Source organism: Anopheles bellator, chromosome 2, assembly GCF_943735745.2.
Source record: "Anopheles bellator chromosome 2, idAnoBellAS_SP24_06.2, whole genome shotgun sequence".
Taxonomy (NCBI): domain Eukaryota; kingdom Metazoa; phylum Arthropoda; class Insecta; order Diptera; family Culicidae; genus Anopheles; species Anopheles bellator.
The window spans coordinates 371,918-388,649 of NC_071286.1; the positions used below are offsets into that span (position 1 = coordinate 371,918).

At 49.4% G+C, this 16,732-nt stretch overlaps 5 protein-coding genes across 5 annotated transcripts; 3 read left to right on the forward strand and 2 right to left on the reverse strand.

Annotated features, from left to right (window-relative positions):
- The first annotated feature begins 5,060 nt into the window (after nucleotides 1–5,060).
- On the forward strand, nucleotides 5,061–6,546 carry LOC131211463 (uncharacterized). Its single transcript, XM_058204931.1, has 5 exons — nucleotides 5,061–5,692; nucleotides 5,764–6,097; nucleotides 6,155–6,226; nucleotides 6,279–6,365; nucleotides 6,436–6,546. Exons 1-5 carry the CDS (start codon nucleotides 5,061–5,063, stop codon nucleotides 6,544–6,546), a joined length of 1,236 nt encoding a protein of 411 aa, XP_058060914.1.
- A 1,893-nt stretch (nucleotides 6,547–8,439) lies between these two features.
- Nucleotides 8,440–9,789, reverse strand: LOC131211466 (uncharacterized). Its single transcript, XM_058204932.1, has 4 exons — nucleotides 9,166–9,789; nucleotides 8,795–9,118; nucleotides 8,577–8,735; nucleotides 8,440–8,514 (listed from the first exon to the last, which is right to left on the reverse strand). The coding sequence occupies exons 1-4, from the start codon at nucleotides 9,787–9,789 to the stop codon at nucleotides 8,440–8,442; spliced, it is 1,182 nt and encodes a 393-aa protein (XP_058060915.1).
- Nucleotides 9,790–11,520: 1,731 nt separating this feature from the next.
- On the forward strand, nucleotides 11,521–12,776 carry LOC131211471 (uncharacterized). Its single transcript, XM_058204948.1, has 4 exons — nucleotides 11,521–11,820; nucleotides 11,885–12,135; nucleotides 12,191–12,662; nucleotides 12,717–12,776. The coding sequence occupies exons 1-4, from the start codon at nucleotides 11,521–11,523 to the stop codon at nucleotides 12,774–12,776; spliced, it is 1,083 nt and encodes a 360-aa protein (XP_058060931.1).
- A 428-nt stretch (nucleotides 12,777–13,204) lies between these two features.
- On the reverse strand, nucleotides 13,205–14,463 carry LOC131211472 (uncharacterized). Its single transcript, XM_058204949.1, has 2 exons — nucleotides 13,342–14,463; nucleotides 13,205–13,282 (listed from the first exon to the last, which is right to left on the reverse strand). Exons 1-2 carry the CDS (start codon nucleotides 14,461–14,463, stop codon nucleotides 13,205–13,207), a joined length of 1,200 nt encoding a protein of 399 aa, XP_058060932.1.
- Nucleotides 14,464–14,892: 429 nt separating this feature from the next.
- On the forward strand, nucleotides 14,893–16,369 carry LOC131209000 (aminomethyltransferase, mitochondrial). Its single transcript, XM_058201961.1, has 2 exons — nucleotides 14,893–15,275; nucleotides 15,341–16,369. The coding sequence occupies exons 1-2, from the start codon at nucleotides 15,014–15,016 to the stop codon at nucleotides 16,303–16,305; spliced, it is 1,227 nt and encodes a 408-aa protein (XP_058057944.1). The 5' UTR covers nucleotides 14,893–15,013; the 3' UTR covers nucleotides 16,306–16,369.
- Nucleotides 16,370–16,732: the final 363 nt, after the last annotated feature.

Sequence of the window (16,732 nt, forward strand, 5' to 3'; positions counted from 1 at the left end):
TCGGCTTCCGCGCGGACATCGGGGTAAATATGGGATTGGGAACGCGAGCTGCACCGCCTTCCGCCGGAGAAAGTGCATCAGGACGCGTGCACCAAAATGCCAATGGATGATAATTTCGATGCCCGTGGAATTCCCCGTTTTTCTAGCATCTCCTCGGGAAAGCTTCTGCGGTGGCCATCACAACTTTCACTTTTTTCAGCAAACCGGCAAATTTCAATTTCCAATCATCGTCCCCAAAACGAGGTTATCCTGAGGTTGTAAGTTTTGCTGTTTTACAAGGAGGCCTTGAAATGTAAGCAAAATAAACTTTCCAAGCGGCATGGAATAATAATGAAAAAATACATACCAATGGGCCATTTTCGAACGAACGCCGTGTTGGGCCCCATCTTTTGCAACACTATGTGGGTCGACAAATAATCAATCCACGGTGTGACAATAATTTCAAACAATTTCATAAAACTATAAAAATGTTGACAAAATTCCCAAACTAAAATGAAAACCCTGTTTCTTGGAAAAATAACACACATTTCACCATCACTACTTTGGAGTCACTGCGTATTGAACGATCCATCATATGCTCGGGGGCCGAGCCAGGTTACCATGGAAACAGGCCTTCTTCGAGCAGTGCAGATGACGCTCCAAACGACGATGACGGCGACGACGACGACGGTCTAGCCTGGCTGTGAACTGCAGTTTATGTTTATTGGCTCTCTTAGCAGACTATTAAAGCCTCGTGTCCCCGACGCAGATGGTCGTGCGTCGGGGACCCTTCACACATCGGGCCATCTTTTGCCTTTGCCTGCCTGCTGCTGCTGCTCGTTTCGAGGTCATTATGTGCAGATGTAGCTCGCTGTAGCTGGTCCCGTTGTAAGGCGGCTTCCTGGCCGTTGGAGCGGTTCCCAGCCCAGTGGACGTTGTTGCCAGAGACAGCCCGCTTAATGCTACTCGATATTAGGTCGGTTTTATTGAATCACCCATCACGGTTACGCCATCCGGCGGACGGTGGTGGCGCAATACTAGATTATCGTCATACAACAGGTATCCTTGCGGTAAAAATCATCGAGTGGCCAAAAATCCTTTGACCTTTGCTCTCCACGAGGGCGTGCAGAGATTCGGTCTGGGGGCTGATTAAATTTGTAGTCTGTCATGACCTCCGGCTCATTTCCATTTCGGTGAACCGGCGGGGGCTAATTTCATTCGCACAATGAATAAAACATTACCCAAAACCTTGAATCTCAGCTGTGAAAAGGAGGTCTCGTGGGTGCGAACTCGGCTCTCTGACTGATGCAAAAGAGTGTGTTACGAGAGCCGCATTAGAGAAAAAACCCGCATCATCAAACATGTGACGGTCCTACGGCACCACGGGTCACCACAGATCTCCGGGGACGCCACCCGGATTTAATGAGTCACAGAAGTTATGTGCAAAAAACCGGAAAACCACTTTGGAAGCTCGGAGCTTAAAATCCCGGTCGGTCGGTGCAGCCGTGGGTCTGGTGGAATATTTGGCCGATGCAGATTAGTGTCAAGGTAAAACTTTTACCATGATCGTAGCTGCAACTGCCAGTGAGGAACCTGTTGCTTCGAAGCACTAGTTAAACAATGGCACCACTGACGCATCGGCCGATCCCAGCCAATGTGGCGAAAAAGTAACTTTAATTCCTAGAGATTAGTTTTTGTGATGACAATATTCCTTCATTTCACGATTTAAACGGTGATTTGAAACTCTATTTCGGTATTTTCGGTTCATAGGGATGGTGTTGACCGATGGTTCCACGAATGAAACTAATTTTCGCGCAACTCGGCTCCGTAATATATGCTCAGGATATTTATTAAGTGATTTTCAGTGCACAGCGGCGAACTGGCGGACGTGTGACCATTATTTTCAGCACAGTGTTATCGGCCAGTCGCCTCATGTTGATGCTGTTGCTGCCTCCGTCGATGATGATAATGATGTTGATCTACGTCGCCCGGGCTGGTCAACGATGGGCCGGCCCGAGCCCCGAGTAACCGAATCATCATCTGGGCAAGGAAGCGAGCTGAAATATGGCTCGTTTATGAAAATCGACCATGGTGAATATATTCCATGCTTATGTTTGCATGCAAAATTGTTCAACTATCTGGAGCGCACAGGATACGGTCGGAGGGCTCTGTTAGTCCGACGAATGCTGGGAGACTCACCACTGCTGGCTGGGGCTTTCAGTTTAACCATCCACTAGACTGCTGGGCGTTTCGCTGCCTCGTTTATCGTAGAACGGCCCAACGAGCGGCGGGATGGATGTGTGGCCAACAGCATATTCCATAGTCACTGAACTGCAACAGCCAGCGGAGCGGTTGTGTGTGGCTGGAACGTGCTCTGGCCAAGGGCAACTCCACCCGAGGGTGTGGACGAAGATCGTTACTTTTACAAATAAGCGGTAAATAGGTAAATTTTATGGTCATTTTGGTTTTGGTCAGAAGAGATGCCCGGCACGGAGTGAGCTGTCGGAACGTCACTATTCGCAGGAAAGGATACCGCCCTGTAATGGTGGCCGTCTACGGGCCGACGAATCCTTTCAGCTTGCAAGCGAAAGTGCTAGCAGCCATCCAATTTATTATGCTCACCGCCCGTCAATTGATCAATTTTTTTCCTGGCATGACACAATCAGTAAAGCTTTGGTGATGATTCCATTGTTTTCCTTTTCTTAGAATGTTCCAGTCAATATGTAGTTTACTGTATAATATTAGCATAGATCTTTGAGGTTGGAGGTTGAGCTCGTCAACGCCACTGACAGAACGGACTAATTCGTTGCAGGCCATAAATCATGAATTTGCATGATTTGAGACAACAATGAGGCTTTATTGGACGGACTAGATTCTTGCATCCCTTAAACCGAAGGGAAATTTCTTGTTCCATAAGGAACTATCCGACCCGGTGAACTTCATCTCACGCAAAGTTGGACTTCGTTTATTACATCGAATAGTTATTCTTTCATCGAAGAACATGAGTCATTGGGAACACATTAAGCATGAAAGTTTATGAGAAAAATCATCATCGTCATGTTGATTTCGGTGGCATTTATTGAAGGGCTGTTGGGTATACAATGAATCCAGGTTAGTAGAAAATTTAACCTTTGGTAAGTCGGTTTCCTGTAATGATAAGTCGAGAATCATCTCTTCTCATTTCATCGCATCTCCTCTCATCTAATATAATCTCATCGCCTTAACTCACCTCACCTCACCACACCCTATCACACCTCGCTTAAGCTCACGATCCTTCACCACAAATCAATCAAATCAATGTCGGCAGCCTATTCAGATGAGTCGAATCATTTAACATTGATTAACCCGGCGATTCGTGGCGATAATTGAAAGAAAGATTAATATCTGCAAACGGAAAACCGAGTCACTACCACGGCAGTAGCTTCGACCTTTGGCAAATGACTAATCTGACCCGGACTTCAAGTATAGAAGTTTCGACAAACTGAGTAGGAAATGCGTCCACAAAATTAGGATCGGGATTCTCATAACTTTCTTTCATTTCCAGTTCCCCTACATTTTGCTAACGAAACGCACAGCTGCGTTAGGTTACTGGGTTCGAACGAATGGTACATTCCGAGCGCTCTCCAAACTTCTTGAGCGGCCACATCCCCAGCTCACGTTGCGCACGTCGAATGCGGATCACATGCGAAACGTCAGGCGTCAAATAAATCACCTTCCGTTCCAATAAGTTGTACCCTGGGGAAACATCACATCCGGAACCCGTCGAGACGCGTTGGATTGAGTTTGAGTCCTCCCGAGCACGGTCGAAAGGGTGTCGGTTACCAAACCCCCAAATGACCGGGCCACCGGGTTGGCTGGCGTGGAGATTGTAATTCAAAATTTATTGCCACCTTTTTGCATTACTTCGCCCTCGCGTCTCCCGGACATCCAGATCTCGAGTCCCGTGCGACTCCACGGTGACTCTGGGACTTTCGGGAGGCGATATGTCACCAAAGACCCAACACCGGCTCTACTCCCTGTGGGTCACCAATGCCGGGACGCCAACGAAATGGCCGGCTGGCTGCGGCACCCCGGACACGGACGACAACAACTGCACTGCCGATTGTAAAACAATGTTCGACATCATCCGAACATCCGTGCCGTTGGCGTGACCAACGCCATCAATATGAGCGGCATAAGCAGCAGCTGGGATGAATGAATTAGCATATTATTGCCGGGACCTAGCGTGCTGCTGGCGTTGATGGACGACCGGCCAGCTCGTCGTTTGCGGTGCCCGTGCCGCATTACGGTGGCGCTCCGGTAATACGTACTCCATTGGCAACTCCATTGGATGGCGGGGACCCTACCGCCCCGCCGTACAGTCGTCCAACCGTCGACCGCCGTGCCAAAAAATGGAAAATAGCTGAAGCATCGCGCTGGAGGGGAATAATTTATTTCAATCACTGTCGCGCGGTTAATGATGGTGAGCTTCAGCTAGTCGCGTTTTTCAACAAGGACTCGACAATCCTTTCCAGCCATCCTTAATTGGCGGTGCTACTTTTCTGGCTTGTAACATACAGATACCATAACACAAACGGCCTGCCCGGGGATTAATTTATGAGCACACAACACGTCTGTTCATTAGGCGGGCTCATTACGAGCACCAACAAGCACACCGATACCGATTCCCGGCAGAATGCTAAACGAAGCGCCCTAATCCCCCAATGTTATAATCAGTTATTAGTTACACCGAGTGTTGGAGGAACATTTGAACCAATCGACTCGAATCAATACTATTGATCTTCTGCTATATTGCTTGTAGTGTCTTCGCTGCTAGGACGCGCGTTCCAACAGCTTGCCGGCTGTGCCATGCAAATTGTCGTTCCAATCATCAATTATCACCGATGCTCACGGATCGCCATTAATCATTGGCCCGGTCGCCGATGCTATCGTCGCTGGAAAGTGACCCTCTTTCGAAGTAATTAATTCCAGCCCTGTCTGCCTTCTCAGCCGCCTTGCTTGAGCACTTCTGGTGGGCCTCGAACTCGGCAGGCGGCAAATAGTTTAATTTGACGCTTCGGTCGTACAACATTCGCAGAGAAATGAAGCGGTTTTTTGTGGCCCATAACTTTGTCGAAACGCTCCGACCCATGTACTACTTGACGAAGGCCCTCGGATTGGTTTCGTTTACGGCCAATTTCAAAACGGCCAGCATCCGGCGCACGTTCAAAGATGTCCTGATCTTTGTGGGCTACGTGTGCTTAAACAGTTTTCTGGTGATCAAATCAAGCACGGCACCGTTCGATCGGAATCGATCGTTGTACAATTCCGCGCTGATCGAGTTCATTCTGAATCTGTTCCTGTCGATACAAATGCTGGCCATGATCGTGGTCCCGATAGTGAACTATCTTAACGCGTATCGATACGATCGCCTCATTCAGCTTGTGGTGGATGCTGACCGCGAACTGGAGCGAATCGGTTACCGGCACGATTACAGTACGGAATATTTCTGCCACGCCATGTATCTGCTCGTGGCGTTCTTGCTTCAGATCGGATGCCTGTCCGGGACGGTCCTTTCGAATCCGTTCCAAGTGGACTATCGAACGGGTGAAAATACGGTAGTGTTGATAACTTTCATAATGGCCAATCTAATGTTCATCACAAGTACGTGCTACTGCTGCGAGGCGCTCTGGGCCATTGTCTATCGTTACCACAAAATTAATGTTGCCTTCGGGTGCGTTCACGATGCGCATTAGCAGAGGAGTAGTGAAGATTCGTAAATTTCTCTCGTATCTTGATTTTTAGCTTATATTTTCATACAAAACCGACTGCGACGAAGAAGCTGTTGCCATTGGCGGAAAAGGAAACGACCAAAGCATTCGCCGTACTTTACACCAAACTGTCCGCCATCATTTTGCACTACAATTGGTGCTTTTTCGTGCACATTTTTTACGTTTTGGCCAGCGCATTTGGATTGAACTTGGTGAGCTTTTTCGCCATCATCCACGTGTACCTATCGCCCAGGGCTGGCCGCCTTGCTAACGCCGGTCCCATCATACTGTCGCAACTGTTTCTGAGCTTCTTCTATCTCCTGATTATATTCCAAATCATCTTTGCTGGAAGTTTGTTGCACAAAAAGGTAAGGAGAGTACTAAGAAGCTCGACAAGGCATATTCATGAGATGGTTTCGTTACAGGCCAAAGAAACAGCTATTTTGCTGCATAAAGCCATCATTTACAACGAATGCAATCATGCCGTGTTACAACAGGCAAGTGGTGTCGTTTCGACTCTAAATCAATAGCTTAATGATTTTCTTTCAGTTGAGAGCGTTTTCTATTCAGCTGTCCCACCAAACTCCGAAGGTTTCGTGCTATTTCTACGATATCGATTGGGCTTTTCTGCTCACGGCAAGTCGCTGTCGGAATCCACGCAAACACACGCGTGACTAACCCTGTCCTTTACTTCTTTTCCGTGCAGATGATTTCGTCCTTCGCAACGTATCTCAACATTTTGGTGCAATTTGACATCATGCAAATAAGGGCCGAACGGTCCGAAAGCAATCACACGATTTTGGGGTTTGGCCAATGAGCTCATTTCTTGATTTTAAATCCAGAAGCCCGAAAGAGGGATTAATAATTTAAATCGAATATTTTTCGAGACCTTTTCAAAGAAGAAGAACGCCTAAATGTATGCAATCCTTGAACCGTTATTCGGTTGGCAACGAAAAAGACTATCTCTGTGGTTTGAAGTTTTGAAATTTTTAAAATGGCAGTTTCAGTAACAATAACTGCTAGACATAGTCCTTTGGAATCCGTCTTCGGTCCCATTCAAGTTGCGTATTTGGTTTGGCAACAGACGGAATGGTTGATGCATATTCATTAAATTTAATGCGACCACCTTGGTAGTGACGTAGGCTTTAAAAGTTCGTTCAACCTAGCTTAGTACCTGTTGACAGGAAGCGGCGACTACGATATTTATATTTGAATTTTCAATTATTACCAACCTTGCTTATGATTAATATATTCGTTCACCTGCGGGGAGCGTCTTAGTGGCGTAATTACAGAACGCGCGGGAATCACGGAAAACGCCCGCAGTGACCGTTTCATCGTCACGTTTTGCGATGCTTTGCCCCGCTAAGCGGAGGTCTTTAACAAAAATAGCGACCGGCGAAGTCAACGGTAAATCAACATAAAATATTCATAAAACGGAATGGTCCATAATCTGCCAACCCAATCTTTGGCAACCACAGTTCTTTGTTGCCCGCTATCGACCAATTAACTCTTTAAGAAAACGATTTGAGGAACGCAAACATTTGAAGCACTGCTCCGAAAAGAATGCTTTAATAAAAGGGAATAAAATTGACGCAACTAATTAAACGCTCAGTTTGAAGTGTAAATCGTGCAAATCAGCCATCCGCCAGCGTCTTGTACAAATATTACAACAACACGACACGCTCTTTACTCGGCAAGTCCAACGCTCAGTGAGGTACGATACCTTTGCCCCGAAGCCAAAAAGTGACAAGACGTAATCAACTCACGTACATAAGCGGGATAATTTAAACACCCAAGGATCTCTCTGCGGCTGGAATGGCTCACTCTCAGCAGACGCACGGCTTCTTGATTTCGTGAGGCGATTGAGTAAGGAATCTGAGTGCGTACCGTCGGAGTCGGAATCTCCGTCTTGCCCGTGAATAATAGATGACGAACTATGAGAACACAAGTCCGTGTGCGGTTTGACAGGGCTGGGATTGGCAAAATGCATCGTACGGTGGCGCACACGATCGCTGGTGCTCTACGCCGGACGCAGCAGCGGCAACTTGATAAATCTGGATGTTTCAAGGATACGGTGGAGCTACGTGATAAATTTGCCGTCGTTTTTGTCGGACTCGGTTCGGTCTGGCAGTTTTCCATTAGCTTGTGTGCGGACTGCGTTACATTTCTACGCTATTTCCCGTCTTAAATGAGGGTGTTCGGATGTTCGGAATATATGTAAGACCACCTTCGGAGGCGTCAACCCTGGCGTCCCGAGCTCTCTCAAAGATATATGCGATTCTGTCACTGGCGGCTTGTCTCTCTCTCTTCAAGGAGCATTCAACGGAAGACCGGGACTGATATTTTGATCCGATGGCACAATAGTTCCTCGGTGCACTTGCAACACACAGAGGCAGAACCCGCCGAGATGTCGGACAGAGAGCTAGAGTTGTTTCCATGGCAACTTTTCAATATCAAATCATCTATTCTGGCTCAGGAGTAATGTTTCGTTACTAATGGTACGAATTGCGCCCCTAAATGATGGATGTTCCGGGCTTTGCAAGCATCAATCTTCGTCGTTTTTATCTTTGCGGTACTTTAAACAGCCGATACTATCTGCAGAAACCGCTCTGATTGCCTCTAATGCGCAATATTTCAGAATGGATTAGTTAGGGACTGTCCCATTTAAATATCCAATTTTATTACACTACTTTCGGGTGATAGATTGCGTTCACACTTTGGTGGCAATGTTGGCCAGATCGAACTGAACCAGGATCACTATGTGCATCATGAGTGACGAAAGGACCTACAATCGAAAGGCATCTCAATTAACGAGCAGATTGGGGGTTAATCGTCCAAGCAACTTACGGAAACGAGAAAAGACCACTGAAAATTGTACAGCAAACAGGACACTTGTGGGTCGGAGTTGAACAGCTGCAGGGAGAAGAATTTTATCTGCCTCATGACAGCCGGCTCGAGGTGGTTGTAGCAAATCGTCTTATGTATCATCACCGCCGTTTTTTTGCACTAAACATGAACATAAAATGATCGTCTGCTTGTTTCATGATCGCTTGTTCCATACAAACCTCGTGCGTTACGAGACTCCCATTAACCACGACCTGGATGATGAACGACAGGTAAATGCAACCATAAACCATATTGTACATCGTAGCAATGTAATTCTCATCGCCCGTAGAACGTGACAAATCATGAACGAGACCAAACAGCGAAAACAGGGTGAACCCAAACGCTGACGCCATCATGCAGAGCAGTTGGAGGCCGAAGCAATAGTTGAAGCTCAGTATGATGTCGCAGAGCTTTTCGTGCAGCTCTCCAAAACATCGTACCGAGGCAATCAGAGACCTTGTGTCGATCGGAGATGAAAGCCTCTGGCTGTGAAAAGAACACACGTTAAATCGCTTCAAAATCGAGAGTCCACAAGTAATCATTACCCGATCACCGCGTTCAGTCCTTTGCAGCGCATATAGATGGACGTCAATGTGAGACACGAGTAAGACCCAAAGATGGTGTAAACCAAAGAAGATCGAATAAAAATAATAATTTCTAACAAACTAGTTCGTTGAGCCTCGGAAACTCGCTGACCAATAAGCGTGCTACCGAACAGTAGGAAATTGATCAGGATCGGTGTGGCCATATACGCACAGCTGAGAAAGTGGTTCAACTGGTGTTTGAGGTGGTACCCATGATCTTCTAGCTTTCCGTCTACCTCCGCCATCGTTTTGATCATTCCGTGCATTCGCCGGGCAAAGATGCGGTTACAGAGCGGAATGCATAACGAAATGATGAAACCCAAATTGACCGAGCTGTAGATGCCCACGTTCAGCAGGATCGAATCGGAAATACTAAGCGATCGGCCAGCGGCCAGTTTTAGGGCCTGAAGATCGAGCAAAACGCCGGCCACGAGCGCAATCTGATCCCACACGGTCCGGGTGATGTCGTGCTTCCGAAAGTCGATCGTATCGACGAGTATTCCAACCATTTTGCTGGCCCTATAAACGGGACGGAATGCTTCGAAAACGGAGTTCACCTTAAACCAGAACCGAGTGCCGCTTTGGCTCATTGTGACCACACCAGCGAGTATACTGATATTGGACGAGGCAACGCGAGGAATTATCTTTGGTTGGGTTTAATTAACGAAAGTGCAGGTTATCGAAGTGCATCAGGTGTGATGACGATTTACGTCCTTATCCGAATGCCGCATCAAACTGTAGCATGATCACAAAGTAGGAGGCCAGTCCGGCGATGCACTGTAATCGAGTAAAGGACCGTAGGACCCATTAATTCGACTCGATGCTCTATCGGCTAATTACAAAGACTTACATCAAAAATGAATGGCCAGTCGAACACGATCTGCTTGGAGCCGATGGCAGCCGAACGGTTCCTCACCTGTCTCGAGAACATGACCATCGATCGAACCAACTTTTCATCCGTTTCATTATTGATGGCTTTGTGGAGCAACGTGGCTGTATGTTTACTCTGTAACGAAAAGCCAACATTAACTCTCTGCATACTCATCCTGTGGTTCGGAACACACCTCTCGGGCTATCATTCTCGTCCGGCTAATCACGAACATGAACATTACCGTGTACAGCATACTTCCGACCACGTTGAAGAAGGTAAACACTCGCACTTGCGGAATATTGTTGAGCAAGATTTTTAGCAGCGCAAACAGATTGAACGCCGAGAACTGAAGCGAACCGATGACGCTATACAGCAGTTTGTCACTATAATCCCTGTTAACATGGTCCGCGATCTCGTTCAATTGGTGGTGCAGATCGGCAAACTTTTGCACGATCGCTATCTGCTCTCGGGCAAGGTAAGGCGGTGGCAATATTTTATCGCTTTCAACAAACGATTCGTTCGATGTGTCGAATCTCAGCTCGATGGCATCGTTCAAGTGCTTGAAACGAACCGATATTAGGTAGGATAGCGTCAAAAACATGCTAACCATAGTGAAGAAGATCAAGTTGAAGTAGATCTGGCCAATGACCATCCTAAACGATTCCCATCGAGAATCGACGAAGACGATGGTGGTTGCGTTGAAGCCGACAACGACCGGCAACAGTGCGATCAGCGCGAAGCTGTATCCGGCCAAGAGCTGCCTTCGATGGCCGACATGATCGATGCGATGATCGATCCGCTGAAACTGAATGTCCAGCTGATGCAATCGCTGAACCAGTTTGATGATCGATTTCCAGTTCCACGCATTCAGATTGTTCACTAGCGAAATTCCAAACACACCGCCCACCAGCAGGGCCCGGATGCCGTACATCACGATCACCGAGGTGAACTGGTTGGTGAACCTCTTCGGAATGTAGGCGTGAATGATCATCAGAGCCACCAGAAGTACATTCATCAGCAAAAAATTCACCATCTTCAGTGCACTCAGCTCAGCGACTCCGTTCGCAGGATCCCCACGGTAGCGATAGATGGTTAGACCCAGAACGTCACACAACGCATCGTTGAACTTTAGAACATCAAACACATTGCGCGGCTCGGCCCGGAACCACCGAACGGCCCTTCGGAACGAAGACATCCTTAGACTGACCCCTTCGATAGCAGTTCGCTCCTATTTTATGCGGCCCCAAAGTGGCATGAATTTTTAATCACTCCATATCGTCCAGTTGAGGAGTTGAGGTCCCAAACGGTGCCCACTACCGATCAGTATCATTTTTGGACGCGCCACGCGATGATCGAGCTGGTTCGGAAGCAAATCCGCCGAGAGTACGCGATGCGATGGTGGTTTCCGGCCCACGGGTTTTCTCAAGCCTTCGGCCCCATCTGGAAGGCTATGAAGTTGCTGGGGGTGCACGTCATCTCAGCGGACAGCCACACGGCCAAAGAAGGTGCCGCGGTCCAGTGGTTCTGGATAGTGCTGCTAACGTTGTTGAGAATCTATTTCATTTTCGTCACGCTTCGGACCGACGCTTGGGGTCTCATTCATATCTCCAGCTCCGGCCTGGTCGAGCAAAGTATGGCCATCCTAATGCAGCTGCCTTTCTTCGCACTGCTCCTGACACCGTGGTTGTTCCAGGCCCACAAAGTGCGTATCCTGCGCATGTTCTCCGACCTCGAACGGTTTGATGCGGAGGTAACGGCTCAGTGGTCAATCACCTTTGGTACAAATACTAGAGTCCACGTTTTATCCAAAACAGATTGCGAAACTGTGCTGCTGCAGGAACTACCAAGTGCATCATCTTCTCGGGTCGCTCAGCACGGTGATGTGCTGCATTTTTCATCCGATCTTTTTGGCCGGCATTCGGGGCGTCGAGTTTTGGAGCGATCACTTCATGGCCGGCGCTTTTATGTCCTACTGTTGGTCCGGCGGGATCTGTTTCTACATGATGTTCAACCTTTTGCTGTACTTCGTGTGGACACGCGCAGAGACCATCAACCACGTGCTGAAGTGAGTGCTGCAAACTTTAGTATAGGGGTCAGTCTTTGCCATTATTTATTTGCAGGAAGCTAACGTACCGTATCGACTCTGAGTGTGATGTGCAGGAAACGTTGCGATTGATACGCACGCTGAGGAAGCTGCAGGACAAACTGTGTGACGTCACGCACGACTGTTCGGTCAGCTATGGCACACCGATGGTAATGCTGATGATCCACATCCTGGTCAGTTTGCTAGTGGCCACTTTCGCCTTTCTGCGGGTAGTTTTCTACCGCTACATAGCGGCTGAAGCTTACGACGCTGCGTTCTACATGGTAGGGACTGTGCTCTACTCTGCACTATCGATCATGAGCATTGCCCTGGCGGGCGAGCTTCGCAAATGTTCCATCAACACGTGGAAGCTGGTTCATCGGCTCATCAACCTGACCACGTCGGCGGAGATCGAGGACGAGCTACAGTGGCTGTCGGAGCAAATGTCTCACCGTCTGCCGAGCATTGATTTGCTGTTTTTCGACGTCGATTGGCTCCTGCTGGTTAGGGTAAGACGAAAGCCGGCTTTGAAGTCAATGGAGAATGAAACATTTCCTTTGCAGGCCACCGGCGAACTGGCAACGTATTTGATCATAATGATACAGTTCGATGCGATACAATAAACACGCGGCGAAAGGAAATGACTTTAACAACTGTGTCATAATTCGCGATCATCCGCGACCACGATGGACCCTCGATTATACGATGGATAATGAAGATTAATTAACCAGGCACGCAAGTGTTAAAATAAACTCACAAGTTAGCGGACGAAGCGATGCAACACATGGCGCATCGGGCGCATCGTTCCGAGGAGAGGCATTTTTATTTATCAATTATTGAGGAGACACATTTTTCGCGATTTTTCTCCCCCATACTCGTGTCATTAATTAATGAGATACAATTGAGCATAAAGTGGTTGAGTGTGCGGAACGAGAGTGTGATAAATGAAAGGACGGCTTGAAATAAAATCGTTGCACAATCGTTTAATACTTGATTCATCCCATTAATTGCATCATTTACGCGATGCGATCTTAACCGGCGGCTCTCGATTTCATTCCTTCGCCGGCCTGACGGAAACGCGGTCGAACTGCATCAGTATCACCAGATAGGTGACGATGAACCCAAAAATCTGCAAACAATAAACACGGCGCTTTAAGGGCATTGCGGTGAAAGTCCGGCGAAACTTACCCGGAACATAGTTTTCCAGTTGAACTCATAGAACAAGCTTCGTAGTTTCGGTGGGCGCAGCAGGATTTGTTGGGAAAAGTGGAGCAACTTCTGACGTATCCCCGCGTCCTGCTCCCGCTGTACCGCATGGTGAAGGAGTTCGGCCACGTTCCGGGCGCTACGCGATAGTTCCACTCCCGCGTGAAAGATGAAGCCCATCATGGCGACCATAAAGGCCCACGCGCTCAGCATGACCGACACCATCCGGAGCTCCTCCATGCGGCCCATGAAAATCGTGAAGGTAGTTGCGTAGATAATAAAGATGCTGTAAAAGCATACGCCCGAGATGCACAACACGAGCTGGTTCGAGTAGACCCGATTGATTCGGGCCACAATTCGAACTAGGGTGAAAAAATCATCCCCCAGATTGGCGATCACATCAACCCGGGTCGTCTTCCGTCCCCAGGGGTTGCCGCGCTCGATCCACCACTGGCCAGCGTCCAGGTGCTTCCGGAGACACCGTTCAATTTCATCGAAGCGGAATGCAACCAATCGGGCCGCGATAATGAAATGGAAGTTCACCAGGACGATCTCCGTACCCGTCACGAGGTACGAGAATGTGTTGGTGACGAAACCGGGAAACTGCAGCCTTTGGGAACCGTGTGCCGTTACAGCCACCGCCAAGGAGTAACCGGTGCCGATCGTGACCAACGACAGCAACAGAATCAGTATGCGCATCAGCAGCCGCATCTGACGCCGATGGTTGATGCGATGACTCTTGCGTTGCAGTGATCGATCCACCTCGTACAACTCGGCAACGATCAAACCGATCGTACCACGGCGTAGCACGTTGTCGCAGTTGACCAACATCATGCAGATGGCCCCGAACGGGAACAGATATCCTAGACCAGCATCCATTACCGCCGAACCAGTGAACGCGAAGGCCCGATTGTGCTCCACGTTTAAATACACGCAGAAGCAGTTCACGAGCAGGTTTAGCAGGAGCGCCACGCAATCCACTGGCATTATCTTTATCCGGACGTACGGTGGCTCACCGAGCAGGTGAAACGCGACCACCCCGGTGACTCGTGACAAGGAGAGCAAAGGAATCACCACGTCGTAAATGTGACGCGGTCGGGACATTGTCGCCGATGTGGTTGACCCGGTACTGACTTTAGTGCGCATTAGCGTAAAGGACCCTACATGGGGCTCGGGACTCAAGATTAATAGCCCGGGTCATCAACAGTAACGGCAGGTGATCGATCATACGATCGCACCGGAAAGCGTTTTCCCCCGGAGAAACGAGGAAGTAGGCTCTAGAGGGCACCTTGGCACCGAATCAAACCGGTTTTTCGGTTTGTTTGTGACATTGTTGCACTATCGGGGTCCATCAATTGTTCTGCCGATCGCCGGGCACGGGCACGACGAGCAATCCTCGAAATTATCATGCCCCGGAGATAACGCTTCGGTGCTTCAGTTTTGTCCGAGCTTCCGAAACGGTTTCTGTCGCTCGCTGGAGTCTATCAGCTGTAGCGCCTCGGGCAGCTGTGTTAGTGAGTGACCTCTGCCATCGATTACACGATTGCACGCCCCAAAAGCTGATAGTGGCCTGGGATCGCCGGACGATACGGGCGGCCAGGCCACGGTTTTATTTGTGTCCGAGAGGTGAAAGTGAATCGATCGATCGAGCAGAATGCAACGCCTGATGGTACGGCACGGGGTTCGTTCGGTGCGAACGTCCTCTTCGCTGGTCAGGGGCTACGCGTCGGAAGGTGCCCCGAGCCGGACGGCACTGTACGAGTTCCACCAGAAGCACGGCGGCAAGCTGGTGGACTTTGCCGGCTACTGGCTGCCGGTGCAGTACGGCGATCAGAGCATCATCAAATCGCATCTGTACACGCGCGAGTACGGATCGATCTTTGACGTGTCCCACATGCTGCAAACCTACGTCCGAGGTAACGAACCGATCAGCGTTGTGAGAGTTCCCCAGCACTAACACAGAACACTGCGTGCGTTACAGGCAAGGATGTGATCAGTTGCATCGAGTCGATCTGCACGGCGGACCTGAAAGGATTGCCGAATGGCACGGGCACACTGACCGTGTTTACCAACAGTGCCGGGGGCATCCTGGACGATTTGATCGTGACCCGGGTGGCGGACGATCTGCTGTACATCGTATCGAACGCGTCCCGCAAACCCGTCGATATGGCCAACATTTCGGAAGCAGTCGCCTCGTTCAAAGCGAACGGGAAAGACGTTTCGGTCGAGTTTCTTTCACTGGACGATCAATCGCTGATGGCGGTACAGGGCCCGAGTGCCGTGGCGGTGCTGCAGAAACTGTGCACCACGGACCTGTCGCGGCTCTACTTCATGAACAGCACCACGGACACGGTGGCGGGAGTGGCCGATTGTCGTATAACGCGCTGCGGATACACCGGCGAGGATGGAGTGGAAATCTCGGTCCCATCGGCGAAGGCTGCCGAGCTGGCGAGCGCTTTGCTGGATCCGGCCGTTGGTCAACTGAAGCTGGCCGGCTTGGGAGCTCGGGACTCACTGCGCCTGGAAGCCGGCCTCTGTCTGTACGGCAATGACATCGACGAGACGACTAGCCCGGTCGAGGCGAACCTTCTGTGGTTGGTGGCAAAAAAGCGCCGAGCTGAAAACAATTTTCCCGGATCGGACCGAATCAATGCACAGATCAAAAACGGCGTCACTCGGCGGCGCGTCGGCTTCCGGATGGAGCCGGGAGCGGCTCCGGCCCGGCAGCACGTCGAAATCTGCAACAACGAACAGCAAAAACTCGGCGAAATAACGAGCGGATGTCCGAGCCCGTGCCTACAGCAGAACGTCGCCATGGGCTACATCCCCGAGGAGTACAAAAAGCCGGGCACCGAAATTACGCTCAAAGTGCGCGATAAGCATTACCACGGGACCGTCGAGAAGATGCCGTTCGTGGGAACGCACTACTACCAGCGGCCAAAATAAAAACCAGTGTGCCAAAACAAGTGCTTATCATATGAATAAAACCCACGCGGTGTGTGTGTTTGTGTGCGTAAATCGTGGATGCTGGACACTTTTATTTGTTACACTCTCTCTCCTGCAGACCGCTTATTCCGGGGCCACTCGCATCGAACTGAATCAGGATGATTAGGTGGGACACCATCGAAGCAACCATCTGCAACCAGTCGGAAGGTCTGGGGTTAACGCATCTGCTCAACTACTAGCATCGCAGCAAGGAGTGTATCTTACAGAGAACGCCACCTTCCAGTTCAGCTCAATCGGACCCATATGAATGGTCACAATCTTCGCTTTCAGGAACACGGCACTGTCTTGCGCGAAGCGACTGAACTCCACAACGGTTCCGAGGTGATGGACCGAATCGATCAGCCGGGAAACCTGTCGACGTTTTCGC

Bases quoted from the DNA above. Each gene is read 5' to 3' on its own strand.
- LOC131211463 (XM_058204931.1), top strand. From the start codon at position 5,061: ATGAAGCGGTTTTTTGTGGCCCATAACTTTGTCGAAACGCTCCGACCC. The intron at 6,227-6,278 runs GCAAGTGGTGTC...ATTTTCTTTCAG, and splicing joins ATCATGCCGTGTTACAACAG to TTGAGAGCGTTTTCTATTCA. The intron at 6,366-6,435 runs GCAAGTCGCTGT...TTTTCCGTGCAG, and splicing joins ATTGGGCTTTTCTGCTCACG to ATGATTTCGTCCTTCGCAAC.
- LOC131211466 (XM_058204932.1), bottom strand. From the start codon at position 9,789: ATGAGCCAAAGCGGCACTCGGTTCTGGTTTAAGGTGAACTCCGTTTTC. The intron at 9,119-9,165 runs ATCGGGTAATGA...AAGCGATTTAAC, and splicing joins GCAAAGGACTGAACGCGGTG to GTGTGTTCTTTTCACAGCCA. The intron at 8,736-8,794 runs GTTTGTATGGAA...GTTCATGTTTAG, and splicing joins GGAGTCTCGTAACGCACGAG to TGCAAAAAAACGGCGGTGAT.
- LOC131211471 (XM_058204948.1), top strand. From the start codon at position 11,521: ATGAAGTTGCTGGGGGTGCACGTCATCTCAGCGGACAGCCACACGGCC. The intron at 11,821-11,884 runs GTAACGGCTCAG...TATCCAAAACAG, and splicing joins TCGAACGGTTTGATGCGGAG to ATTGCGAAACTGTGCTGCTG. The intron at 12,663-12,716 runs GTAAGACGAAAG...TTTCCTTTGCAG, and splicing joins ATTGGCTCCTGCTGGTTAGG to GCCACCGGCGAACTGGCAAC.
- LOC131211472 (XM_058204949.1), bottom strand. From the start codon at position 14,463: ATGTCCCGACCGCGTCACATTTACGACGTGGTGATTCCTTTGCTCTCC. The intron at 13,283-13,341 runs GTAAGTTTCGCC...TATTGTTTGCAG, and splicing joins ACTGGAAAACTATGTTCCGG to ATTTTTGGGTTCATCGTCAC.
- LOC131209000 (XM_058201961.1), top strand. From the start codon at position 15,014: ATGCAACGCCTGATGGTACGGCACGGGGTTCGTTCGGTGCGAACGTCC. The intron at 15,276-15,340 runs GTAACGAACCGA...CGTGCGTTACAG, and splicing joins GCTGCAAACCTACGTCCGAG to GCAAGGATGTGATCAGTTGC.